We start from the raw sequence: 27,523 nt of genomic DNA, 5'->3' as shown, positions 1-27,523 counted from the left end.
TACATCTATGGATACACAAGAACGGACAGGTGGGTGCCAAGGCTCTGTCAGCTCCTCACTCTCCCCACATCCTCTGAGGGCCTGCATCATCCTCATTTCAGGGCACTAATTCACCCAGAGCCCAGCTGAGCTCAGTGAAGGCTGGTAAGATGGGTCATTAGTGTTGACAGTTTCCTTGCACTGCTGAGAAGCATGTTAGTAGTGGTTAGTGGTTACAGGTTGGCTGCAATCTACCTGCTATGGCTTCTCACCTGTGACCTGGGCATGTCATTTTTCCCCCCAAGCCTAAGCCTTCTCCTTCAGGAATCACATATAATTTGTGCTTTTCTGGCAGGGTGAGCAAGAAGATTCAAAGAGGCCCATATAATGAATGGGTTGAATTATATGCAGCAATGGCTTAATGAATTACTTAATGCATGGCTCTGGTGGCCAGGCTGAGCTGGAGGAAGCTGGGTGGGTGGTTATTTGAGTGCAGTAGGAAGGGGCATCCACCTAGATGGGGTGCAGTAGGGTGGGGTTGAATGAAGCTCCTGGAAGTATTTTTGAAGGAAAGTTAACTTCAAGAATAGGGTCTTGGGCAGGAGAGATGACTCTGCGGCTAAGACCACTTGTTGTTTTTGCAGAGGACCTAGATTCAGTTCCCAGCACCCATATGGCTCACAGTCATCTGTAACTCCAATTCCAATGGATCCAATGCTCTCTTCTGACCTCAGTGGGCATCAGGCATGTTTGTAGAACTCATACATAGATGCTGGCAAAATACTCATCCACGTTAAATAAGTAAGTTGATAAATAAAGAAATTAAGGAAAAAGAACCATCTGCAAGCTATAAAAGAGTGGAGACTTAGGGTTGGAGATGTAGCTCAATTGAGTGTTTGCCTAACATGCATGAGGCCCTGGGTTCAATTCTCAGCACACGCAGGCACATACACACACACACACACACACACACACACACACACACACACACACACACCTGAAGGTGGTGGCACACACCTGTAACCCCAGCACTTTTGTGAAGATGGAGGCAGGAAGATCAGGATTTCAAGGTCATCCTGTTATATAGCAAGATTGAGGCTAGCCTGGGCTATGTAAGACCCTGTCAAACAACAACCGCCCCCAACAAAAACAATAAACAAACAAACACAAAACAAAACAAGAGCAACCCCAAACCACACACACATTAAGGGTGGTAGGAAAGGAAGGGGGTGGAGAGAAGATGAGGCAGAGAGGGAAAAGCAGTCAGTAAAAAACTAGAAGAAAGATGTTTTCTTTTTTCGAGGCAAGTTTTCTCTGTATTGTTTCGGAGACTGTCCTGTAACTCGCTCTGTAGACCAGGCTGGTCTCGAACTCACAGAGATTCACCTGCCTCTGCCTCCTGAATGCTGGGATTAAAGGCGTGCACCACCAACACCCAACTGAAGAAGATGTTTTGCTTTAGTTTACTGTTTGGTGCAAGGCAAGAGCACTCTGCCAAGAGCCACATTCCCGGCTGAAAAGTGGTCACTTGAAAGTAATCTCAGGCTTTCGGAGCTCTCAGAGAAGATCTTACATGTAGCGTTGTCCCACAGTGGTACCCCACTCTTTTTGCATTTGTTCTAGCCTCTATTTTCTCCAGTGTCTGTATGCACTGTGTGTGCACGTTTTCTTCTGTGCTGCTGGAGAGTCCTACAGTGGATTCTTCTTTACCGTTTGTCGTGTACATTAATTATGTAAGTTATCACATGCCGCGCCATTTGATCTCACTGAGAAGCTGGCTCTGATGTGGAGTTGCCCTCCCCCCAATTCAGGCCCAAACACGTTTATGTCAAGTGTCCTCCAAAATTCCCCGACCTGAGTTAGGCTGGTCCTCTACTCTCACACGGAGAAAGGAAGCCAGCCAACAGCCCAGGAGTAAAAACAGTGCACCCTGAAGACTAGCCGAACCGTGCACGATTTGCCGCTGAGGCAAGCACGGCTTATCCCATAACATAAACATTCCTGCTGTGGGAAGAGAAGGCGGATGGATACTGACGCACAGAAGAGTGGTGTGCGCAGCCCAGAACTCTAACACGACTGTTCGGCAGGGCTCCGCAGTTGGTTTCTGCGGGATGTCTGTAAGTGCTGGGTTTGCTGGTGGCAATCTGCTGCTAATTGGTTCTTTCTTTGGAAGTTTCAACCAGGTGGGGCTTCTGTGCACTGCCTGGGACTTTGTCAATTGGGAACTCCCCGATGTCTGCCTCAGTGGGGTTTCCCCAGTCATTTCCTGCTGGAACTCTCTAAAGCCCGGATTTGATGGTGCTACTGCGTTCTCTCTCATTTGGGCTACTCCAGTCTTCTCTGTTGGATGCTCTGAGTGTCCAATCTGATGGTGTTTTGCTGTCACTGCTCTTCATCTGCTCCTCATTGTTTATTCTTTTACTTTACTGTACACTTAAATTCACTCATTCAGAGACCACTCTACAAAACACTTCTAATTACTTGAATGCACATTTTCTTTTGAAAGGATGTATCTGCAGTAAACTGATCAAAATCAGGAAATCAACACTGGTTGAAACTCATTTATCTAATCTATAAACTTTATCATGTAACATTGTTCTGATAAAGACTCACGTGAGTGTGTGTGTGTGTGTGTGTGTGTGTGTGTGTGTGTGTACTGTCATCTACAGGTACATGTGAAAGAAAGTTGATTTCAAGAGTAGGGGTGGCCGGGTGGTGGTGGCACACGCCTTTAATCCCAGCACTCGGGAGGCAGAGGCAGGTGGATCTCTGTGAGTTCGAGGCCGGGCTGGACCGACAGCCTCCAAAACAATACAGAGAAACCCTGTCTCGTAAAACCAAAAAAAAAAAAAAAAAAAAAAAAAAAAAAAAAGAGTAGGGGTGTGGAGCCAAACAAGCAAAGTGGCACACATTTTTAATCTCAGCACTCCAGAGGTTGAGGCAGGTGGATCTCTATGAGTTCAAGGCCAGCCTGGTTTACATAGTGAATCCTAGGATAACCAGAGAGAGAGCTACACAGAGAGGGATTATCTCAAAAAGCCAACCAAAACCAGGCGTTGGTAATACACGCCTTTAATCCCAGCACTCAGGAGGCAGAGGCAGGAGGATCTCTGTGAGTTTGAGACCAGTCTGGTCTGCAAGAGCTAGTTCCAGGACAACCTCCAAAGTCACAGAGAAACCCTGTCTCGAAAAAAAAACCAAAAAAAAAAAAAAAAAAAAAGCCAACCAACCAGAACAGCAACAACAACTAAAACCAAGAGCCAGTGCTCCAGTAGGGAATGCAGCTGAGAAGGTAGAGCTTGGAGTGTGCATGTGACTCCAGGATGCACACAGTCCAGAGATCAGTCTAGGGTGTCATTCTTAGGAGTCATCTACCCTGCTTCTTGAGATAAAGCCTCTTTCTAGCCTGGCAATCACTGTCACCCAGGCTGACTGAGTCCCACACCCCTGCATGTCTGGGCCTCCCCAGCACTGGGTTTCCAGTGCTCACCACCATGCCTGCATCTCTGACTCGGGTTCTCAGGACTGAACTCAGATCCTTGGGCTTGCCAGACAAGTTAACAACAGAGCCCTCTCCTCCAACCCCGATACAGAATTTTGTAGCACAGGACAGTGTTTGCCAGTCTGGGATCCCATCCAGGATGAGGAGGGGGGATGAGGAGTGCCTTCTCTGCAGGGGGGAGGAGGGCAGTCCACCGTCTTCCTTATTATTCACTCCCTCGGCCTTTGAACCAGCTACTTGGCTGTATGGATTTGCCTGGTGTTTTCCCCATTAGACTAGGGAGTTAGATTACACATCTCTGGCAGTTTTAGTCAGCCCTGCTGCTGTAATAAAACACCAAACACCGGCTGCTTGAGCATGGTATTTATTTTTTCTCACAGTTCAAGAGACTACCAAGTCCAAGGTGAAGATGTCGGCAGGTCTGCTTTCTTCTGAGGCCTCGCTCCTGGGCCTGAAGGAACTAAGGCATAGACAAGCCTGGATTTTTGTCTGGTGTTCACTGCCACGCATGAGCAGAGAGACGAGAGGGAGGTCACATAACTGCTTTTCTCTTCTCTGGACAAAAAAGAATGAGAATAGTAGTGGCCAGGGTGGAATTAAGTGATACCCAGAGAGGGGTTTTCTAACCGTGGGCCCATGGAAACAGGAAGCAGAAGAAACGGTAGCTGGCTCACTGCCCAGGCAGATGCTGTTTGTTTAAATGTCCTTCAGAGGACAGGTGCCAAGGGCTTGGTTTCCAGCCTGTGGCACCATTGGGAGGGAGGGTGGAACAGAAGGGAGTGATGGGCAGGGAGGTGATGGCGGTGGTGCACACCTTTAATCCCAGCACTCCAGAGGCAGAGGCAGGCAGATCTTTGTGAGTTCCAGGCCAGTCTGGTCTACAGAGCTACTTCCAGGACGACAGTTAGGGACAACACAGAGAAACCCTGGTTCAAAAAAACAAAACAACAACAAAAACAACCAACCAACCAACCAAACAAACAAAAAACCCAAAGCAGGAGTTATGACAAACATCTTGAAAAGGACATTGGGACGCCAGTCTCTTTGTTTTCTCTCTGCTTCTTGGCCTCACGAGGCAAGCCATTTTTCTGTCACAGTGATCTGCCTCACAGCCAGGCCAGGACAAGGAAGTGAGGAATCGTGGATTGGAGCTCTGAAGTAGTGAGGTAAAAGGCAAAGCTTTGCTCCTATGAGCTGACTTTTTTCAGATGCCTTGTCACAGCCGTGAAAATAGACTCACACAGATGCCTTTGAGAAAATGGTACCAAGCCATCCCGGTTACAATTCCACAGCCTTGTAAGTGCTCTTGGGCACTGGGGATCCAGCTGCTCAACTCACCAACTGGAGGTTGTTGGAAGTGTCTCTTCTCTGCTCTGTGACTTGATTCCCTCCTCTGCAAATGGAGAGAGGGACAGTGTGCAATTCACAGGGTTGCTAGGAAGAGTTTTTCTTTATTCAGTTGTAGACTGGCTGGCCTTGAACTTAGGCTCTTTCCATCTCAGCCTCTCTAGTGATACAATTACAGGTAGGAGTCACGATGCCCAGACCTCACTAAAATTTTTATTTATTTATTTACTTCTATTTATGTATATTTGTTTTGTGTTTGAAACAGGGTCTCACTCTGTACCCCTGACTTGGCTGGAACTGGCTGCATAGTCCAGCTTAGTCTCCAATTTGTGATGTTCCTCCTACTGCTGCCTTCAAGTGTTGGGATTGCAGGAGTTAATTAATTTGTATGTGTGTGTGCACACATGTGCCATGACACACGTGTGGAGCTTAGAGGACACTTTCTGAGGCATCCGCTCTCTTCTGCCGTGAGGGTCCTGGAACTGAACTCAGATCGTCAGGGTTGGCAGCAGACATCTTGATCTGTATTCTTATTTTTATTTATTGGCTTATTTGAGTCAAGATCTCACTACATAGCCATGGCTGTCCTGGAACTTACCCTGTGGTGCAGGCTGGCCTCAAATTCAGATGCCTGCCTTTGCCTTCCAAGCACGGGCATTAAAGGCATGAGCCATTAAACACAGTGTGTTTTTACTTTTAAGAGCTTTGTTTCTTTTCTTTCTTTCCTTCCTCTCTTTTTAGATAAGGTCTTATTATGTAGCCTGGGCTGGTTGGGAACTGGCCATGTAGACCAGGGTGGCTTCGAATGCACAGAGATCCTCCTGCCTCTACCTCCCCAGTTCTGGGATTAAGGAGCTTGCTACCAGACCCAGGATGGAGTTCAGTTTCTTTCTTTGTGTAACAGTCCTTGCTGTTGTCCTGGCACTCACTCTGTGGACCGGGCTGTTTTAATCATGTGCACAGGTCTGTGTTTGTGTGTAGATGTGTGAGTTTGAATGCAGTGCCTGAAGACCCAGCAGAGGGTGTTTGGATGGAGCTGGACTTACAGTGAGCCACCTGACATGAATGCTGGAATCAAACTTGAGTCCTCGAAAGATCAGAATCTGTTTTAGACCACCGGGCCATCTCTCAGTTGCCTAACCTGTAAAGTGAGACTAAGATTGAGGGATGGTGGTGGATGCCTGTAATCCCAGCCTCTGTGAGATGGAGGGAAGAGGATCAGGAGCTCAGAGTGAGTTTGAGGCCAACCCTGAGTTACATGAGATCCTGTCTCAACAAAGTAGCAGTAACAAAGGAACACAAGTGGGGTGCTGTAAGAGTTGAGCATCATTTATCTGTGCCCTACATCTTCTCTGTGGCAGAAGGAGAATAACAGAGCGGGTGGCCGTGAGAGGCCAGCCTGTTGTAGCCATCGGGCCCTTCTGTCAATTCCATTCAGACTTCTCTGGCTTCCAGACTACATGGAGAATAATATTTACCATCAAAAGCCCCCAAGTGTGTGAGGATTTGTTATGACATCACTTGACAGCTACTATGTGGCTATTGCTCGAGGGCCGATTAAAGTGTATGTGGGCAGGGGGTAGGTAGAGGGTGAGCCTAGGCCTGCCTGCTTTTCCTCTGTCTCCTGTTGCTTCTCCTCCCCCTTTTCCCCTAAGACTGGCCTTAAACTCCCAGGAATGATCCTCCTGCCTCCACCTCCCATGTGCTGGGATGACAGGCATGCGATGCCATGCTGGGTGTGTGCAGTGCGAGGGATGGAACTCAGTGTTGGGCCCCAGCCCCATGGGGTCTCTGTGAGTTGCTGGTCAGCCTACAAGTACAACTTGTTTTCCAGTCCAAGTGCTTTCTGTTTTCTAGTCCTGGCTTACTGCCCTGGCCTTGACCCTCTAACATCAACATTCAGCAGGAGGAAAACAACGATCTCTTCTACCTGGGGTTTTTCCACTGTGCTGTAAACCTGTATATAAAGCTCCTCCCTCTTACAAGAGAGAGACCTCTTAGCACTTGCAATGAAGATACACACATACACACACACTCTCTCCTGGCAATAAAGGCAGCACATGCATTCTCTTAGTACAAACAGTTTGTACATCTGATCTCTCTTTCCCTGATACCTTGGAGTTACTTGTGGTGCTGGCGCCACAACTCAGGACTCAGGCGTGCTAGGCAAGCACTCTGCCAACCCAGTCACATCTGCTCTACCTTCTTGCTGTCTGGCCTGCAATAGTTTCTGATGCTGTACTCAGCACAAACAGCAGGCAGAACTGCAGCAGGCCCTGAGCTGGGCACAGGCCCGCCAGATGGAGGAAGTGTCTGGTGGGACCTTTGGGTCTATGCACAGATTCCAGCACTGGAGGTTTGTCTGTTCAGCAGGCATCCTTGGGACTCTCACGTGCCCCATGCCCAGCTTTGGAGCCTAGGAATAAACGTAAGAAGTCTCTCATATTGTTCATCATGAGGGTGGGGTGCAACTGCCGAAAGAGAGTGACCACAGAGGACAAGGGTGGCTGCCTAAAGTGAGGTAAAGACTGGGAAGGACAGAGGAGAGGTGGGGTCTGCTTCCCTGGATGGGCCAGCAAAGATATCATAGAGGAGGCAACTTTTGTACAGGGTTTGAACAAGCGCGATTAGGAGTACACCAAAAGGTGGGGAGGGCACTAATATTCCAGAGCAGGGGACAAACATTGAGAGCCAGGGCATGGGCATGGTCTGGTGTGTACAGAGCAGGCAGGGGTGATGATAAATGCTGACTGCTGATAGAGAGGACTAAGGAGGGGTGGAGAAAGCAGAGGATGAGAGGGGGTACTGGCCATTTGAGGTGGTGGTCTCTTTCCATGGTTGCTACTAGCTTCTGGGTGCCCCCTGTCAGTCTCCCACAAGATGTCATGTAGAATCCCACCAGCACCTCCAGAGCCTGCTGAGCTGGGGCTAGAAGATTTAGGGTTTCCTGGCTGCATCTCACTTCCTCTTTGGCTGACTTCTTTAAAAGTGGCAAGAAAGGAACGCAAAGAACATGCAGGGCCTGAGGGAGGGAGCTTAGCCCTGCTGGGAGGCCACACTAGCCTCTTTTCCCCACAGGCATGGGTGAGCATTCCAGGCAGCAAGATCCAGGCAAAGACAAGCGTCAGGGAGAAGGGTAGGGTAGTTGAGTGTGGAGAACAGGATGCAGGGGCTGGGGAGACACAGTGCTAGATCTGGAGGGGCCTTGGATGCCCCACTAGGTGTTTGGACCACACCTCACACACAGCTCTCCAGGACCCATGCACTAGGAAGCCATGGGCTCTGAGTCTGGGTAGAAGAAGAGGTGCTGGGGTCCTGCTGGCCCTGCTCCTGTTAGTCCCGTAACACTGAGATGGACACCACGAGTGCCGCAATCAGGGACCGGGACCTGCGGCAGTGGGGTGGGCCAGGCGTGGGTGGGAGGGTGGGCAGTGTCTTTCTCCAGGTGTCAGGGATTGCAGACGTGAAACTGTGCATGTAGAGGAGCTGAAGGCCTCCTCCTCCCTGTCCCCTAGCTGCATAGGGAAGCTAGGCCGACTTGGATTTGCAACACCAACCCTGCCCCTTGGGTCAAAAGGCCTCTGACTTAAGTTATTCTTTCCAGTTAACCTGTCACTCTTTAAGGGCAGCTATAGCCACTCAGTCATGCCACCAGGCAGGTTGAGTTCCACCGATGTGCCACATCTTGACAATACCAAGAGATAACCACAGTGGTGTCATGGCCTCCCTCTGGGCCAGGCTGGGACCAAACACTTACTTGGATTATCACTTCTTTTATCCTTTAGGACCAGGGAGAAGTGGCTTTGTCTAACACAGGTTTTTTTGGGGCCCCACATTTTTGCTACAGTGGCTTAGTTCTTTATGTGGTTTGTATGGTCCCCTGTCCAGTAGCAACAGCCCCTCCCCCAACTTGAACAGAAATGCAGATCCCAGGATGTGCCCAAGTCCTCCTGGGTCAGACACCCTAACAGGTAAGGCAGTCCCAGATACTTAGGTTTATTCAGAGCTGGGGATAACGTGTGTGTGTGTGCGCGCGCGCGAGCGCGCACGTGTGTGTGGTGCATGCACATGTGAATGAACATGCCTGTGTATGTACAGGTGGATGCCTGAGCAGCACATTGGGATCTTCCTCTTTCATACCATATTTGCCTCGAGAGAGGCAGGGTCTCTCACAGAATCAAGGGTTCAGCTTAGGCTGGTTGACTAGAGAGCTCTCAGGATTTGTCTCTGCCTCCCAGAGCTGGGGTTATAGATATGCACAACCACAACTGGCTTTTTAAAATAGTTTTTCAAGACAGGTTTCTCTATGTAGGCCTGGTTGTCCTGGAACTCGCTCTGTAGACCAACCTAGCCTCGAGCTCACAGAGATCCACACATCTGTCTTTTTGCATGGTGCTGAGGATGCAAACCCAGGTCCTCATGCTTGGAGAGCAAGTTCTCTTACTCACAGAGACGGCTCCCCAGCCCTCTACTTTCTTCTTCCTAACTAAAAAGTAAATTTTATTTATTTATTTTTCTTATTTTAAATTTTTACATTTAAGTATATTTTGATTATATTCTTCCCTTCCCCCAAGTCCTTCCAGATACTCTCCCTGCCCCTATTCACCCACTTTTAAGTTCTTTCTAAAAACAAAAAACAAAAACAAAAACCCCAATACAACAACAAAATCCTCCCAAGCCAGGAAACAAAGTAAAACACTATTCAAACAAAACAAAACAAAACCCACCAAACTGTAAACACACACACACACACACACACACACACACACACACACACACACACACACCTGTAGAGTCCATTATATGTTGGTCAACTTCTCCTGAACATGATGCCTGCTCTGCCCTGAAGTCTTTTTTGTTTTGTTTTGTTTTTGGAGACAGGTTTTCTCTGTATTGTTTTAGAGGCTGTCCTGGAACTAGCTCTTGTAGACCAGGCTGGTCTCGAACTCACAGAGATCTGCCTGCCTCTGCCTCCCGAGTGCTGGGATTAAAGGCGTGTGCCACCACCGCCTTCAGCTTGCCCTGAAGTCTTGTAGACTCAGTGTCACCCCACTGGAGAAAACTGATTTTTCCCTCTCTTAGCAGGCATAAATGACAGCTTCTCTTAACAGAATGGTTGTCAGGAGCGGGATTGAATTTCCACACAAAATAACAAAAGATTTACAGGAATTTTAGAAACAAAAGAATGGAGAGAAGCACAGATTTTTGGTAGCAGCATTTTCTCAGGTGGGCTCTGTTTTGCTATCGACAAGCCGAGATTCACGTGGCTCGCTTACCGGAGTCTTCCTGACTCGGCATAAAAAGAAAAACAAAACAAAACAAAACAGCAGGGTTGTTTTGAGAGACTCTGCTAATGGCCAGACCCATGCGGGCCCTGTGTTTGCTGTCCCAGTCTGTGAGTTCACATGAGCCTTGCTCATTGATTTAGAGAGCCTGTTCTCCTGGTGTCCTCCATCTCCTCTGGCTCTCACACTCTTTCTGCCTACTCTTCCTCCAGATTCCCTGGGCTCTTAGAGGAGGGATCTGACACCCCATTTAGGGCTAAGTGTTCCAAGGTCTCTCTCTCTGCATAACATCTGGCTGTGGGTCTCTGCTGCTGTAGGAGGAAGCGTTTCTGATGCTGGCTGAGCAAGGCACTGATCTATGAGAATAGATAAAATGTCATTAGGAGTTACTTGTTTTTTTCTTTTTTTAAGAACAGTAGTACTTGGTTTTACCCTAGGTCCCTGGCCAACTAGCCTCATCTAAGAAGTGTCAGGGTGGGTTTATCTTGTGGATGGGACTTAGGTCAAATCAGATGCTGTTTGTTGCTCTCACAAGCTTTGCGCCTCCATTGCATTAGCCTATATTGCAGGCAGCACGCCATTGTAGATAAAAGTTTGTGGCTGGGTTGGTGTTTATCTTTTTTGATAGTGTGCCGCACATCCTCCTGTACCAAGGATGCTGGAGCATAGAGGTGAAGGCTCTGTGTAGGCACCGGTTTGACAGCTCTGTCTTCAATGAGTTGTGTAGGTGTCATCAGCAATGGGGGCTGATGTCAGTTTGTGCAGAGCAAGCAGCCTGTAGTCTTGGCCACAGCCTGGGTTGTTGAGGAATTCCAGTGGGGCTGTTTTGGCCAACAACTGAATTAGATGTAACCCAATATTGGCACTAGAAGCTTCGTTGGGACTCCATCTCCCTGTTATTTGGCAGTTTAATTGAGATTACCTTTATATATGAATATATTTTAGAAAGTTTTTACTGTATTATATTTCCATGCTATTCCTCAAATGCCCCTTTATTTTAGCTGTCTCTCCTCATATTCACTCTCTCCTCCCCCTTTGCCCTTGATCCTCCATGCCAGCCCCACCCAATCCTTCCATAACTATCAATTCTTTTTCTTACTATTCACTACAGTCCCTTACTCTATACCCACCCTCTGTGGTTTTATGTATCTTGTCTTGGTTATCACTGATGTAACAGCTAATATCCACATATAAGTAAATGCATTCCATATTTGTCTTCCCAGACAGTGCGTCTCAGATGAACCCGGAGCTCACCAACTTGTCTAGGCTGGAGGGCCAGTGGGCTCCAGAGACCTGCCTGTCCCCATTACTCCAGCACTGGGATTACAAGTGTTCACTGCTGTGTCTAGCTTTTCATGTGGATTCTAGGGATCCAAACGTAGGTCCTCATGCTGGTGTGGCAAAACACTTTACAGAGTTCTTCCAAGCCTGGGGTAGCTTTGGTCTGTGCTATGCTAGCTCCTTCCTAAGGCTCCAGTCACTGTCATTCACAAGTGCTCCCAGGGAGCATTGAAAGTCTCCTGTCCCCCAGGCTGGCCTAATCCCCTTTGACTGGTCTTTCTCCCCATTGACCAGTCAGGCCTTCTGCCTGTTACTCCCAGTCAGTGAGCCTGGTCCCCAGGACCCTCATTGCTCTGAACACATCAGAGACTCTTGGAGTGGCTAATGCTGAATCAGGTGCTGAGACTCTAGGGTAAGAGCATGAGGCATGAGACGTGCTAACATCCTTTCCAGACACCTCTGCTGGAGGAGCTTGGCTCTGAGGACATACATAGAAGCTGCTTTTGCCACACACAATCATCCAGGATCCCACAAGGCCCTCTGGGACAAGGGGAAGATGCTATGAGCTCTTCATGTCTTCAGAAATTGCCTCAGAGATCTATTCCAGGGAATTCTTTCTTTGGTTTGTTTTTGTAACTTTTTAGGGCTTAGAAACTTTTTTATTTAGCAATAAGACATCCTCAGGGAGAGCTGGGAAGCAAGACATGAGGGTGATGACAGGATTAAAAATGAGAATTGAGAAAAGTCAGGGGATAAAGGCTTTTATCTAGAAAGAAAGCCCCTTAACATGGCTGCCACAAGAATCTGTGCAGGATGTTGACTGCATGCAGGCTCTTGGGGGAGGACTCGGGTGGGCTGAGATCCTGAGGGACGTCTGTACAGGCCTGAGATGTGTCTTTTAGGGAAAGAAGGAAATCTTTCCTAGTTCAGTCGGCAGATTGCACACTAACTCCTGTGAAGGCTGGGACCAGGCATAAGGAAGACTTTGTGAAGACTCATTTTTAATTTTTCATATGTGAGTGTGTGTGCTGTGTCCATGTGCAGACGTGAGTGCAATTGCCTGTGGAGTCTTGAAGAGGGCACTGGGGCTCCTGGAGCTGGGGCTACAGGTGGGTCTAAGCCTTCTCGGACAAGTGCTGGATACAGACTCTGAAGCTGAGGTATCTCTCCAGTCCCAGGAAGACTCGAGACAGCATTTCTCTTGTATTGCTTTGGAGCCTGTCCTGGAGCTCACTCTGTAGACCAGGCTGGCCTTGAACTCACAGAGATCTGCCTGCCCCTGCCTCCTGAGTGCTGGGATCAAAGGCGTGCACCACCAGTGCCTGTCTTCCAGGAAGACCTTTTAAGAGCCATATTTTACTGCTATGGAGTTATTCACCCCAGGTCACGTAGGGAACGGCAGGGCCAGATCCAAATACTGGTAGTCTGGCCTGAAGATCCTTGCCTAACCACTACACCATCTGTGTTATGGCCTTGTCCATGCTTATGTAGGTTGGGCAGCACATTAGTTATGTTTGTGTTGCTGTGACCAAATACATGACATGACTGCTTAATGGAAGGAAGGTGTATTTTGGTCCATGTTTTAGAGAGTTTCAGCCCATCATGGCAGGAAATGCATGGCAGAGCAGTTCAAGTCATAGCAACTGCAGTGTGGGGGGGCTGCTCATATGTCAGAACAGGAATCAAAGTATGAGCCAGGAACTAGGGGATGGATCTAACCACAAAGTCTCACCCATACTGTCTTACTTCCGCCTGGTTAAGTTCCACACCTCCCAAAACTGCACAACCAGCTACAAATCAAAACATGAGCTTATGGGCACAATCCAGACTCGGGCCATAGCAGGGGTAGATGAACATGTGTAGGTCTATGCACTTAGGAAGGACTGTGAGCATCATGGTCCAGGGGAAGAGAAACATTCTGTGTGGTCCTTGCTGATCCATGTCTTGAGGCACTGTGAGGAACACTCATGCTGGCATAGCACTGTCCTCACTCTCTAACCCTGACATATGCCTTAGACAAGTGTGTCAAGAACCCAACCTTCCAGTGAGCAAGGTCTTCTTGCTACAATCTGGGGACACTGACTTTGTCACATTTTTGTTGGGTATGGGATGTTGAAATTGAAGAAAGGTTCCTGACTCCCAGAAACAAAGGAGAAATAAGGACTTAGGTGATGGGCTGGAGAGTTTGGTTGGTAAAGTGCTTGCTGAGAAAGTATGAGGACCTGAATTTGCTGGCCAGACAGATGGTCTAGCCAATTGGTGAGTGGTAGATTCAGTGAGAAGTCAGCCGGGCGTTGGTGGCGCACACCTTTAATCCCAGAACTCGGTAGACAGAGGCAGGCAGATCTCTGTGAGTTCGAGGTCAGCCTGGTCTACAAGAGCTAGTTTCAGGACAGCCTCCAAAACAATACAGAGAAACCCTGTCTCAACCCCCCCCCAAAAAGATACAAACCGCTTAGAGTACTCATTACTTTTACAAACTGCCTGAATCAGATCCCAGCATCCACACTGGCCAGCTCACAATTAATTGCTTGTAACTCCAGTTGCAGGGTATTGGATGATGTCTTCTGTCCTTTGCTGGCACTGGTAAGTATGCTGCACACATAAATTTATGCAGGTGTGCACATACACAAATAAATTTTAAAAAATATATAAGGCAGAGCGATGGCTCAGTGGTTAAGAGCACTGACTGCTCTTCCAGAGGACTGGGATTCAGTTTCCAACACCCACATGTCAGCTCAAAACTCTGTAACTCCACTTCCAGGGGATTCCCATGCCCTATTTTGGCCTCCATAGGTTCTGCATGCACATGCTGCAGAGACATGCATGCAGGCAAAAATACCTGTACACATAAAATACAATGAATAAAGTATGAAAAAGAAAGAACATGGAGGATGATTGAGGAAAGCACCTGATGTTGATCTCTGGTCTATACACACACACACACACACTCACACACACACACACACACACACACACACACACCACCATGTATACATGCACACACACATATACTACACACACACACACAACAATAACAAGGTGAATGACTCCTGAGGACAAACAGCCAGGGTGTCCTCATGACTCCACCTGCACACACACCTGCACACACACCTGCACACACATTAGGGAATAATAAAATTCACACTGCTAAGACTCAACCTTCTCCCACCTTGGACTTGGGGTCTATTTTCATGAGGAACCCTCACTGTGTAGCAGCTACCCACTTTTCCCACTTTTCTGTGGATGGGGAAGAAGCCGCTTTTGTGAGCACTTACTGTGTGCCAGGTGTTCCTGTGACCACCTCATCCCTCCTCACCACTTGCTGTGAGAAGATTTGCTCCTGTTCATAGCTGACAACACCCAGGTGTTCCTGTGACCACCTCATCCCTCCTCACCACTTGCTGTGAGAAGATTTGCTCCTGTTCATAGCTGACAACACCCAGGTGTTCCTGTGACCACCTCATCCCTCCTCACCACTTGCTGTGAGAAGATTTGCTCCTGTTCATAGCTGACAACACCCAGGTGTTCCTGTGACCACCTCATCCCTCCTCACCACTTGCTGTGAGAAGATTTGCTCCTGTTCATAGCTGACAACACCCAGGTGTTCCTGTGACCACCTCATCCCTCCTCACCACTTGCTGTGAGAAGATTTGCTCCTGTTCATAGCTGACAACACCCAGGTGTTCCTGTGACCCACCTCATCCCTCCTCACCACTTGCTGTGAGAAGATTTGCTCCTGTTCATAGCTGACAACACCCAGCAAGGGGAAGCGACCGACCTCCTGGCTAACTGTCTCTATCCTCTTCCCAAGGCCTCACACTGCTTCCTCTGTTCCTTAGGGACAGGGACCCATGCTGCTTTGGGAGCCCAGAAGACCTGGAGTACTTCTCGGCAGAGGATCTTTGTATCATGGTACTGGCAGTTAAAGACTTACACTGCCCTGTGGGTTACAGAATCCTCCATGATGAGAAGGGGCGGACCAGGGGCTTGTGGCCTGGATGGAGATGAAAGACCTTGAATGTAGTGTCCCCGCCCCTGCCCTCTGGGTTGACAGCTATTTCCTCCTTCAGCTCATTCCTCTCCTGCCACTTGCCTGGTGCCCAGTCTTGCTGCTTTCAGGAGCCGCCAGCCTCCCTGGCTCAACCCTTGCTCACTCTGTGGCTAGGTAAGGAGTCAGTCTTCTGGGGGACTGGGCAGCCTTGGTGCCCTCTCAGGACTAGAGAGAGGGCTGCTCCTAGCTAGGATGATAGGGGGATGAGTTTAGGAGCCTGATGAGGTCTGATGCCCAGAAGGAATGCTAGCTAGATGGTAGACACAAAGGTGACCTGTGCAGTCATGGCCATCATGCACAGCAACCTCAGGTGTGGGGACAGGATCACACAGTGAGCTTAGAGAAACGGACAAGATCACCCATCTGGAAGCTGAGGAACTGGGATCTAAGCTCAGGACTTTGGGAAGCTGGGGTTCCCACTATAGCAGTCTTGAGGATGTCTCCATGCAGCCTGAGGATCAGACTGGGTGGTTCCCAAGAATGTAGCAGCACTGTCCTCTGAGCATCCCACATGATAGGGGCACTGTAGTTGACAGGGAGCATCCCAGGGCAGAGAGTGGCTCGCACCTGCCTGCGGGGAGGAGAGCCTCAGTCTCCCTGCAGAGCACTGGCCCAGCTGCTGTGCCTCTGTGAACCACAGTTTCCTCAAGAGCTACTCTCATTGGTCTAAGATGAGTATGACTGCTCTGCAGATATGAAAGCTTAGAAAGAAGGATCAGGAAGAATTCGGTGATCACAGGTCTGTCTGTTCCCACTGGCCTAGCTCCAAGAGGTATCCTGTAAGGGAAATTCTAGCTTGGTGTCCCAGAACCCAACCCTGGGAAGGACACTGGTCCCCGAAACGGAGTAGATTTTTCCATTCTGACCACTCTTTCCGTGGGGAAGAGGAGTCCTGAAGTCCCCAGCACCCTCCTCTTTCTCTGTCATCACTTGCAAGGCTAGAGAGACGGCAGGCTGGGGACTGAACAGTCTCTCTGCCATATGGCTATGTTGGGTGGCGCAACTAGCACTTTAAACACTTGTGTCTCAGTTTTCCCATCTGTGCAATGGGATGGAGAGTGCTGGCATGTTTCTTCCAGAGCCATGAGGAAGCATCAGGACCCCACATTCTCTGGAAGGTCATGGGTGCTTGGCACAACCTGAGTTCCCACAGCCTGCTTTCATTTCCTCCCTTTTGCAGAGTCCCCAACCTGATTCCCTCCACCCTCCCTGACCCCCACTTCATCACAGGGCCTGGGTTTCTCCTTGAAGACGTGAGCATGCACAGTAGCCGGCTTTTCCAGAGTGCCTGAGTCTTTGCTCAACGTGGCTACTGGCCGAGCGTGGGCGTGAGTGAATGGGATGGGTTTCCTGGGACACACAGGACTGAGCTGCCCTCCTGGGTCCCCAGAAACCTCATGTGATAGTTCCTCCAGCCAGGCCTCTCGCTTGTCTCTTATCTTATTTCCTCTCCTTCTATCAGAGGAGGGGCCGGCTCCCCCGATCTCACTCCCAAGCACACCAAGCAGTCACCTCTGAGAAGACAGGCTCTCTAGGAGGAACTGCAACCAGGTAAGGCTTAGAGTGTTGGGTGGTACAGACCTCCCATCTCATATGAGGGGCCACACCCATCCCTCTGTGTTCTGGGGACCAGGAAAATGAGTCCTGCCTGGTCTGACCTTTGTGGTCTTGGACGGGTTCTTAATATTAATCACAGTGGTACTGATACAGTGCCTGCTTTATGCTGGCTCCCTTGTTTGTATGTGTGTGTATATGTGTGTGTGTAAGTCAGAGGTCAACCTTGAGTGTTCCTTAGGAGCAGACACCTTAAAAAGATTATTATTATTATTTTAAAGTATGTATGTGTGTGCGCACATGAATGTAGGTATATGTTTGTGTACGTATAAATCAGATGTCAGCCTTGAGTGCTATTGCTTAAAGAACAGTCCACCTTGAAGAGATTTTTATTCTGCATGCCTTTAGTCCCAGCACTCGGGAGGTAGAGGCAGGCGAAGCTCTGTGAGTTTGAGGTCAGCCTGGTCTACAGAGCAAGTTCCAGGACAGCCTCCAAAACAATACAGAGAAACCCCCCCAAAAAAGATTTTTATTAGCCAGGTGGTGGTGGCACATGCCTTTAATCCCAGCACTTGGGAGGCAGGTGGATCTCTGTGAGTTCAAGGCCAGAGTGGTCTACAAGTGAGTTCCAGGATAGGCTCCAAGGCTACAGAGAAAAACCCTGCCTCAAAAAGCAAACAAACAAAAACAGATTATTATTTTAAAGTGCATGTGTGTGCGAGTGTGTGTGAATGAATGCAGGTGCATAGAGAGGCCACAGGATTCGGATCCCCTGGGACGAAGTTATACATGCAGTTGTGGGCTGCCCAACATGGGTACTGGGAACCAAACATCAGTCCCCTAGAGAAGCAGAATGTGCTTTTCTGTGGAGCCACCTCGCTATCCCGACTATGTTTTTTTTGAGTTATAGTCTCTGGGACCTGGGTTTCACTGATGAATTTAGGCTGCTGATCAGTGAGTCCCCAGGATCCACCTGTCTTTTCCTCTCTAGCACTGCGATTGCAAGCATGTGCCACAATGCCCTACTTTATATCTGGGTGCTGGGATCAAACTCAGATCCTCTTCTGTTTGCCCCGTTTATCTCATATTGTTTTGTTTGTTGAGATTGGGCTTCTCTGTGAAACAGTCTTGGATGTCCTGGAACTCACTCTGTAGACCAGGCTGGCCTTGAACTCACAGAGATCCGCTTGCCTCTGCCTCCCAAGTGCTGGAAGTAAAGGTGTGCACCATCACTGCCCGACCACCTCAAACCCTTTCGAAAAGTTCTCATTTTATTGTTCCAGTAGTCCTACAAGCTAGGGATATGTTAGGAGGACACAAGCTCAGGAAGGCTACACTTGGCTTGCCCAAAACTGCACCGGGGGAAGAGGGCGGCTGGGATATTGGTATCTTGCCTTGCTCAGCCTCACTGACCCAGTATCCATCCTATTGCCAGGCTGTACTGGCAACTCTGAGATAGGTTCCTCTCTTGCCCCCAGGCTACAGGCTTCTGGTTCCCGGGTGCCAGACTCAGCTCTCCTTTCTTCCACCTCACCATGGCCAACATCACACAGAAGCTGCTCTGTCCACTCTTGGAGGAGATGATCCATCTTCCAAGCCACAGCAACTCTAGCATCCGCTATATTGACCACGTGTCGGTGCTGCTGCATGGGCTGGCTGCGTTGCTGGGTCTGGTGGAGAACGGACTCATCCTGTTTGTGGTGGGCTGTCGCATGCACCAGACGGTGGTCACCACCTGGGTGCTGCACCTGGCGCTATCGGACTTGCTAGCCGCTGCCTCCCTGCCCTTCTTCACCTACTTTCTGGCGGTGGGCCACTCATGGGAGCTGGGTACCACCTTTTGCAAGTTTCATTCCTCGGTCTTCTTTCTCAACATGTTTGCCAGCGGCTTCCTGCTCAGCGCCATCAGCCTGGACCGCTGCCTGCAGGTGGTGCGGCCGGTGTGGGCACAGAACCACCGCACGGTGGCGGTCGCACACAGAATCTGCCTGATGCTCTGGGCTTTGGCAGTGCTAAACACAGTACCCTATTTTGTGTTCAGGGACACCATCCCGCGGCTGGACGGCCGCATCATGTGCTATTACAACCTGCTGCTCTTGAACCCAGGACCAGACCGCGAGGCCATATGCAACTACCGCCAGAAGGCCCTGGCGGTCAGCAAGTTCTTGTTGGCCTTCGTGGTGCCTCTGGCCATTATTGCCTTGAGCCACGTTGCTGTGAGCCTGCAACTGCGCCACCGTGGCCGCCAGAGGACAGGCCGTTTCGTGCGTCTGGTGGCAGCCATCGTGGCGGCCTTCGTGCTCTGCTGGGGGCCCTACCATGTCTTCAGTTTGCTGGAGGCGCATGCACATGCTGTCACCACGCTAAGGCACCTTGCCTTACGTGGGCTGCCCTTTGTCACGAGCCTGGCTTTCTTTAACAGCGTGGTCAATCCCCTGCTTTACGTGCTCACCTGTCCGGACATGATGCACAAGTTAAAGCGCTCACTGCGTGCGGTGTTTGAAAGCGTGTTGGTGGAGGACAGCGACTTGAGTGGTGGGCCTGGCAGCCGCCGCCGCCGTGCCTCCTCCACTGCTACCTCAACCTCCACCCTCCTGCTGGCTGGCCGCCGTCCCCAGTTGCATCCTTCACGCTTGATCCGCTGGATGCGTGGTGGTGGTGGTACAGAGCCCCAGAAGAGGGCCCCAGTGCAGTCCCAGGAAAAGCGAGGCTCACTGAACCCCGCGCTGAGCTCCACCTCCGATTAGACAAGCATAGCTGGGATGGCACACCAACACACCCCTGGCATCTCGCCACACTGTTGAAAATGTACATAGCCAATGCTAGGTGAACCGGCTTGTGGAAGTGCCCTAGGCGACTGCATCTTCAGGAGCAAAGTGAACAGAAAGCAACCTTAAACATTTTGATCTTGCAGTGTGGAGCTGGGAGAGAATCCGCCGGGTGCACAAGTGGCCTTTGAATGAGCTACCTGGTTTCTGACCACTTTTGTGATCAGAAGTCCTTGAACTTACAAGGGATCTTGCTAGGGTAACTGATGAGGTAGGGATGAGATTTTGTCCTCCTAATACCTTCCAGGTAACTGGCCCAAGGACAATTGGAGTCACATGGGTTGAACTCACAGCCCACATGTCATTGAGGCACTGTATTGTGGATGGGGAGCAGGCTCTGCTAATGATCTATAGAGGATCTGGGGGTACAGTGGGAGAAGGGTTGAGAAGCAGTTTTCAGCCCACCACCTCCACTTTTAATGCCCAGTTGGCCTTTGAGCCAGATGCTTTTGTTACACAACCTTGCTGGTCAGCTTGCTAGTCTTATAAGGTATGCCAAATGTCAACTCCAGCTCAGGGATCTTTGCTGCCCAGTTTCAGAGCTGCCGTCACCAGAGCCTGCACTGTAGCCTTCAGCACCACAGGTTCAAGTCTATCAGAGAGAACATCCTCCAACTACCCTCAGTATTACAGCTGTCTCACAGGACAGGGCCTGGCAGCTCACTTCCAACCCGCAGGTAGGGCACCTTGCATCAGCCACAGACCTTCCTCCACACTCACCTAACGTCTTCCCCGCCATGGATGGACTGCAGGACAGCTGCCACTCATCTCTGCATCCAGGTGAGGGGAGCTGATGTCCGTGAGTGGTGATGGGAAGAGCAGGTGAGACAATCTCAGCATCTCCCACCACTGAAGGCCAGGCTGGCTGCCAGTTCTGTGTCAAGCAGGCCTCAAGCATGGCAGGTGCTTCTCAAACTGGGCAGTAAACGTCACCCTCCACCCCCTCCTGCTTTACTCAGCACGGCATACCTGTCGTACCATGCGTTTCAGTTGTTTATTGTAAGAATGGAAGCCCAATGGGGCAGGGACTTGTGTCTTTTTGAAAGCCCAGACTGTACTTGTGCAGACATCAATAAACATTTCTATGGAAGACCAGGTGAGCCCAGCTCGAGTCCTAAGGCTTCTACAGTCCAGTGTGGGAAAGGGATGTTAGAGGGGACCCCAGTTCTGCAACCTCCCCACTTTACAGGAAGGGGCTGGTTTCAGTCAGCCGAGTGGACAGAGTGTGAAGAATTCTAGTGGCCAGGTGGCTGGCCTTTGGGAAAATGGAGGAGCAGACTTCTGACATCTGGCCTCCAGGTGTGGGCTAGACCCAGGACCTGAGACGGGGTTAGCCACCAGCTCACTGAGGAACAGGATTCACAGTTCAAGACCTTTTTGTTGTTGTTATTGTTGGAGACAGGGCTTCTGTGTAGCCCTAGTTGTTCTGGAACTCTCTCTGTAGACCAGGTTGGCTTCAAACTCAGAGGTCTGCCTGTCCCTGCACACCCCCTCCCCGGTGCTAGGATTAAAGGTGTGCACCACCACTGCCCTAAGGCACTTTGGCAAAGACCTGAAAAGAGATGGAGACAGCTAAATCTCCCCTGCCCTCTGGGATGCTGGTCCTGTCTTAAAGCTACAGAGATGGTGTGCTGGCCCCAGGAGAGATGTCTGACAGTGAGCTGAGAGGTGGCTTGTGGAGGCTCCGGGCTGTTGTGAGCTCAGACCTTGGCTGCAGGCCTCTGGGGCGGCTGCTTCTGGAGCAAAGCCAGGGCGTCTCTCTTCTCAATGGAGCGCAGCTGCTTCTTCTTCGCCTTCTTGAGCTTGGCGGGGTTTCGGATCTGGGAAAGAGGGGAATAGGAGGCATCAGTGTGGCTGAGGCCTCTATGTCTGTTGCTGGGGCCAGGACTGCAGCAGGACGGTGAACCATGTAAGGCAGGGAGCCTAAGCACCTTAAAGGCCTCTTCCACCCGGCCACGGCCTGAATCTCTTGTATGCGTGTACTCACCACTTGCACGATCTCAGCCTTTCGTTCATTCTCTAGGCGGCGCTTCAGGTTCTCAGCTCGGCGCTCTTTCTTCTCCTGAAACACAGAAGGGGATCTCAGGCTAGGAGCTCTGTGTGCGTGCGTGCGTGTGTCTCAGGACCCTGGTGAGAACTGGCACAACCAGGAGAAGCCTGCTTGGACTTCCAGGTTATTCCTGCGGGGGAGGGGTGGAGGTCTAGGCATTCCTGGGGAAGAACAATGGGGTACAATGTCTATGCTGTAGTCCTGGAGCTGAGGCCTACTGTGTCAAGAGAACCTGGCTCCAAATTAGAAAGGTGGTGTTTAGCTGTCTGAGGGTAGGGGCCTACACAGATGTGGGTGATTTCCCACCCAGAAGTCACACAGAAGAAGGGCCCCTTGCATCATCCCAAGCACTAGCTGCCAGGGGGAGAGCTAGACTGGTTCCCTCCTTTATGCTACTTTCCCAGGTTTCCTTCTGCCCAGGCTCAGGTGGACCAGAATGAGAATGCAAGGCCAGGATACAGCTGGGCTCCGCACCTGGTTCCAGGTAGGGTTGGGCAGGCTGAGCTGTCAAAAGGCTCTGGAGGAACCTGGTCCAGCTTGAGTTTTCATTCTGCTCCTTTCTAACTGGTTACTGTGGCTGAGTCTATGCCTCCACTTCCTCACCTCTACAGTAAGGCTGGCCACAGGATCTATCTCACCAGACTGACTTGAGAAATACACGTGTTCTGGGGTGGGAAGTCCAGGGCTTCCAAGCTAGGCTGCTACTGTACCAGCAAGGCTAGGACAGGGATGGTGGCTCCAACACTAAATGTTGTGGTCAGGACCTTTGTGGCTTTGACAACTTTGAGTCGTTCATTGGGGGAGGAAGTGACCTTTGCTCCTATGTAGGAGGAGGGCCGGGAGGATGTACCTCTCCAGTTGCTCATGAGAAGGCAACTGCACAGGAAAAGAGATGAGGCCTCAGTAACAGATCTGGAGTGACTCAAAGCAAGGCGGAGAATGCCTTAGCGACTGGCCCATCCCTCTTCTCAGTGACCAAGCTGGAACCATAGATGGGCCAGTACTGAGAAAGCAAGGTCAGAAGACCCAAGGTGTAGAAGGAACACTGATCAGTGTCAAACGACTAGTCTTCTGACTAGCAGTGACCCCTGAACTTGGTGCTGGGGGCAGTGCTGCTGACCAGCCCAGCATGACCTTGCTTTCTCAGTACTGTCTGCTACAGTGACAGACACTGGGTCACTTTCCAAGGCTTCCTGGAGGCCAAAGTGCTGGAAATAAGCCTGTGTGGTGCTGGAACCCAAGGCCTCGTGCGTGCCAGTCAAGTGCTCTCCCACTGAGTACGGGTGGCCCTAGCTCGCAGGCGTGAGCCTGTAACAAGGATGCCAGGAAAGTGGACCGCAAGGCAAGTGCAGGGACCACCCACAGGTTGGCGTATGGAGTCTCCTCTAGAACAGCAGCGAATTGAAGACAAGCCTTTTCCTTGTCAGCAGGCTGACTCTACTACACTCAATATCCTGCCGCCAAGATGGCTTGCTGGCCTTCATCCTGGGTTCCTCATTCTACTCCCAGGTCTCCAGCATGGCCTTGAGCCAGAGGTTTAGCCGGATGGTAGAGCAGGATTCCTACGACTCTTCTTCCCCCGGCAGCACACACGTATTTGGCCTGCGTGATCCAGATTTGGCCGGATGTCCTGTTACCTGCCGGCGCCGCTGTTTCTCCTCCTCTAGGTGCCGGGCGAAGTCCTTGGCCAGCTTCCTCTCCTGTCGCTCTTTCATTTTCTGTTGCCAGGAGGTACGCAGGGGCTTGTCCTGAACCATCTGGGAGAACCTTGGAAGGAAAGGAGGCACTTAGGGGATCTCTGTGGGGCGGCATTCACACTCTGCTCTCACTGGCTCTGGGTCTGCTTCCTGGCCTCTCCTGCCTGCCTGGCACTCAGCTTTCTATAGGAACTCAGGATGGAACAGAGCGCTAAGCATGTGGCTCTAACTCTGAGGTGGGCTTGTGCTTCCCATTTCTAGAGGAACAAACCAAGACTCCCAGAGTCTTCTCGTTCCTGAGTATAGGTTGGGACTTGAACCTTTCTGTACCCTCAGCTGTGAGGTTTTGCTGCTACCAAACATGGCATCCCGTGAGTGAATGCCTCTGAAAATGAGATGCTCACTCCCTACAGGGGTGTGGCTGTACTTCCAAACAGCAAGAACAAGGGGGCTTTTCTGTAACAATTCTGATTCTTTCCCAGCTTGGGGCGGGTATGTGTGTGTGTGGAGGAGTGGGATTAGGGGATTTCTGAGAAGTCTGGCTTTTCTGGAGAGTCTAATGTTCTTAGGAGCCATAGAAGAATGGAGGTGACTTCGTAAGAACATATTAAGGTGCACTTAAAACATTCTAGGAGGGTAAAGTGCAGGGCAATGAAGCTGGGCCAGGAAATGCTGAGAACTGTTGAAACTGGTGGTGAGATTCATAAAACTTAGCTCTTCCCATTTCAGTACCATTCAAGAGTTCCATGATAAAAAGTAAAAATAAAATGAGGACAAGTCTCCACATATGGTTTCTCCTCCATCACCTGCCAAGCCTGCTGGGTGTCCCATGGGCCTGTTCTTTCCCCAGAGCTCCACGGCTCCTCAGCAGACCATTTCACAGTGCCGTTTGCTCCTACACTTTGACCTTGACTCCTGCAGGCGTTCCCATTTACCTGTCAGTAGGGTATCTTGAGGCAACCCTGTCTCTGCAGGTCTGGGAGCAGTCTGTTCCTGACCAGATGAAGGTCAACACTGCTCTTCTGAGAGAGAGGTCTGCTCCCTTCCTAGGAGTCTGACACTCATGGTCTGGAACTTGGCCCCAGGCTGCTTCATAAGCTGTCTGATTCTGCCCTGACCCACTGCACTGGTAACTTCTGATCCCCTCCCTTGCCAGGTCCACAGAGGCTTGCTCAAGACCCTGCTCCCCAAAAACAGAGCAGTGGGGTGTGTGGTGGACTTCCTTGCTACCCTTAAAATCTGAGATTCAAGAATCCAGAAGGAATAAGATGATGGAAGCCTGGAGGAGTCATGATGCTATGTCTTTTCAGAGCAGCAGTCCCATGAGAATGTTGCATCATGGAAATGGTCCCCATCTCATGTGTCCTGAAAGGGAGTCACTAAGCACAGGCTGCTGGAGCACTTCAATTGTGGTCCATGTTAAGAAAACTCAAGAGGATCTTTATTTCACTCAATAAAGTCAATGTAAATAGTCACACAAGGCTGGTGTACTCACTGAAGTACTGAGGCAGTGCTGATGGACAGCACCAGTTACTGGAGTGGGAAGACAGGCCTGGAGGTCTGGTCCTGAGCCCATCACTCACTGCCTGTGTAACCCTGCACAAGGAAGCCTCTCCGCCACCGCATCCTCCTGTGTGCAGGTAAAGCGTGTAGAGGGGCAAGAGCTTGGGGGAGCTGGGACCAGGCACCCTCCATCCCTTGCCGGTGGAGTGGTCCAGGCTTACTTCCCACCTCTGCTGACCCTCGTCTTCCTCCCACTCAGCATGGCACAGCCCCTTCACACCCAGTAACCCACCCTCCCCATCTGAGGGTGAGTGCGGGGCCAAAGCTCCACACTGAACTACGCTCACTCACCCTCTCCCCAGCCTGAACCAACACCTTTGGCTGGTTATGTGTGGCCACCAGTGGCCTGGCTACTGTGACTTGCTGACACAGGGAAAGGGGGTGCTTCAAAGTTTCTGTCTTTCTCTCTAAGCTTCACTTGCTTCTGTTTAATAGGTGTGCAAGGGGGGAGGAGCAACACCCAGTACCTAGGGTTTAAGACTATAACAAAGTGCTATCTGTGAAGAGCCTGTGCAAAGCGCGGCTCAGTCCGCCCTCAGTCAATGTCATTTCCTTAAAAAACCCAGGCCCGGTTCCCTTACTGTTATGAATTCTTATCTCTGGCAGAAATTTCAACCGAACTCTACTTCACCTTCCCCAAAGAGGAAATTTCAACTGAACCCCACCCCTTCTTCCCTGTTGTTGCCTAACGATGCCTTTTCCATATGAGCCTCTACATTCCCTCACCCAAAGACACGAACTGAGCATTTATGATGCCCCAGCACTGAAAGGACAAGGAAGACTTCATGTCCTAAGAAGGCTGCGACCTGAGTCAAGTCAGATCAACAGAAGCAGGTTAGTGGGTTCCAATCACAGGCCTTGTAACCAAATCCATGCGCACATCCGGTGTCTCCTTCAGCCTCCCCGAGCCCTGGTTTCCTCAGATGTATAATAACAGTAACACTTGCTCTAAAGGGCAGTGTCTGTCCCTCTGGTCGTCCCTACTGAAGTGTCTGGTGATACATGTTATCACAGACAACCACCAGCAGACAACAGAGGAAAGGACATCACTGTGGTCATGCTTTTCTTGCTCGGCCTCCCTCAACAGATATGGCAGACGAAATAAGTATTTTTGGAACTGAACTCTGGACAAGAGGACCGAAGGGCCTGGTGTGGTGGTGTAAGCCTTTAATTCCAGCACTAGAGAGGCAGACTCGGGCAGATCTCTGTGAATTCCAGGACTGGCAGTGCTACACAATGAGACCCTGTCTCAAAATAAAAAAGATGGAAGGGGGGGAGTTCAAAAGAACCCACCCAAGGGCTGACAACAGTAGAGAAATGACCACTGAGGGTCTCCCTCCCCAACCTCAGGGGATTTTGACATTCTGGTTATGATCGTGTTTGTTAACTTCACTCAGATAAGCTCTTTTCCAACCCTGGGATTGAATTTGGGCGAAGGCAGGGTTCAAACGCACGGAGAACGCTACCCATCGCCCATGCTACCCCCATTTTTTTTTTTTTATGAGACAGGGTTTCTCTGTATTGTTTTGGAGGCTGTCGGTCTAGCCCGGCCTCGAACTCACAGAGATCTGCCTGCCTCTGCCTCCCGAGTGCTGGGATTAAAGGCGTGCGCCACCAACGCCCGGCAGTGCTACCCTACTTTACCTCTTCTTGGAGCGGTCTTTCCACACGCGCCCGGATTTGGGCTTCCCCTTCGGGATTACAGGAAGCTCCTCCTTCTCCTTCAATTTCTTGGGCGCCGGGGCCTGGGGAGAAGGTATAACTCGCTTCTTTACGTCGAGGCCTCCTGTCACCGTCTTGCCAGCCGGAGGTGGCCTGTTTGGTTCCTGCTGGCGCTCTGGGAAGCTGGATGTCTGGGATGTCAGCTCCTGTACTGGCTGAGAGGGCTCGGGACCCGGTGCTTGCTGGCCCGGGCAAGGCTCTGGGGATCCTGGGATCAACTCCTTAGCGTGCACCACCTCTGAGTCCAGTTCTCCTTTTGTGGGAAAAGATTTGGATGACTCCTCTCGTTGGGGGCATTCCGGACTCGGTTCTGTCTGTCCTGCGGGTGACTCCAGGCCCAGATCTTGCTGTGGTTGGAGGGACCCGGGTCCAGGCTCTGGCTGCCTTTGGAGGAGCCCAAAGACTGCATCCTCTTTCAGACAGGGTGATCCGGGACTTGTCTCCGGCCGAGGTTGGGGAGACTTGGGCTCGCTTCTTTCGTCTGGGTTCGACTTGAACTCCACAAGGGCCCGTCTCGCTCGGGAAACTGCGGGGTCACGAAGGGGCTCTACAGACAGAGGTTTTAAGCCTTCAAGCCGCCGGCTGCGCCTCAGCGGTGTATCCATGGCTCACGTGTAGTCTCCGTCGCATTCGGAGCCGCCGGCGCCTCCATATGACGTCA

The 27,523-nt window shown here is 50.6% G+C and overlaps 2 protein-coding genes across 4 annotated transcripts; one reads left to right on the top strand and one right to left on the bottom strand.

Moving 5' to 3' along the window:
• Window positions 1-1,878: 1,878 nt before the first annotated feature.
• Window positions 1,879-20,920, top strand: Ptgdr2 (prostaglandin D2 receptor 2). Of its 3 annotated transcripts, XM_040747471.1 has the most exons (6): window positions 1,879-2,096; window positions 15,237-15,309; window positions 15,468-15,562; window positions 16,629-16,776; window positions 16,911-16,999; window positions 18,481-20,920. In XM_040747471.1, exon 6 carries the CDS (start codon window positions 18,538-18,540, stop codon window positions 19,747-19,749), a length of 1,212 nt encoding a protein of 403 aa, XP_040603405.1. In that variant the 5' UTR covers window positions 1,879-2,096; window positions 15,237-15,309; window positions 15,468-15,562; window positions 16,629-16,776; window positions 16,911-16,999; window positions 18,481-18,537; the 3' UTR covers window positions 19,750-20,920. The 3 variants fall into 3 exon arrangements, with proteins under 3 accessions (XP_040603405.1, XP_021081458.1, XP_021081460.1); XM_021225799.2 differs by lacking the exon at window positions 1,879-2,096 and having other exon boundaries at window positions 14,017-15,309; XM_021225801.2 differs by lacking the exons at window positions 1,879-2,096; window positions 16,629-16,776 and having other exon boundaries at window positions 14,017-15,309.
• Window positions 20,811-27,523, bottom strand: Ccdc86 (coiled-coil domain containing 86). The gene is made up of 4 exons (XM_040747482.1): window positions 26,785-27,523; window positions 23,518-23,647; window positions 21,818-21,892; window positions 20,811-21,650 (listed from the first exon to the last, which is right to left on the bottom strand). Exons 1-4 carry the CDS (start codon window positions 27,465-27,467, stop codon window positions 21,531-21,533), a joined length of 1,008 nt encoding a protein of 335 aa, XP_040603416.1. The 5' UTR covers window positions 27,468-27,523; the 3' UTR covers window positions 20,811-21,530.

Source organism: Mesocricetus auratus, unplaced genomic scaffold, assembly GCF_017639785.1.
Source record: "Mesocricetus auratus isolate SY011 unplaced genomic scaffold, BCM_Maur_2.0 Super-Scaffold_4256, whole genome shotgun sequence".
NCBI lineage: Eukaryota > Metazoa > Chordata > Mammalia > Rodentia > Cricetidae > Mesocricetus > Mesocricetus auratus.
This window is presented reverse-complemented; position numbering and strand designations above follow the sequence as displayed.

Coding starts and splice junctions, on each gene's coding strand:
- Ptgdr2 (XM_040747471.1), top strand. CDS start 18,538: ATGGCCAACATCACACAGAAGCTGCTCTGTCCACTCTTGGAGGAGATG.
- Ccdc86 (XM_040747482.1), bottom strand. CDS start 27,467: ATGGATACACCGCTGAGGCGCAGCCGGCGGCTTGAAGGCTTAAAACCT. Junction 23,648..26,784: donor AAAGACCGCTCCAAGAAGAG/GTAAAGTAGGGT, acceptor TTTCCTTCCAAG/GTTCTCCCAGATGGTTCAGG. Junction 21,651..21,817: donor AGGCTGAGATCGTGCAAGTG/GTGAGTACACGC, acceptor CCTCTTTCCCAG/ATCCGAAACCCCGCCAAGCT.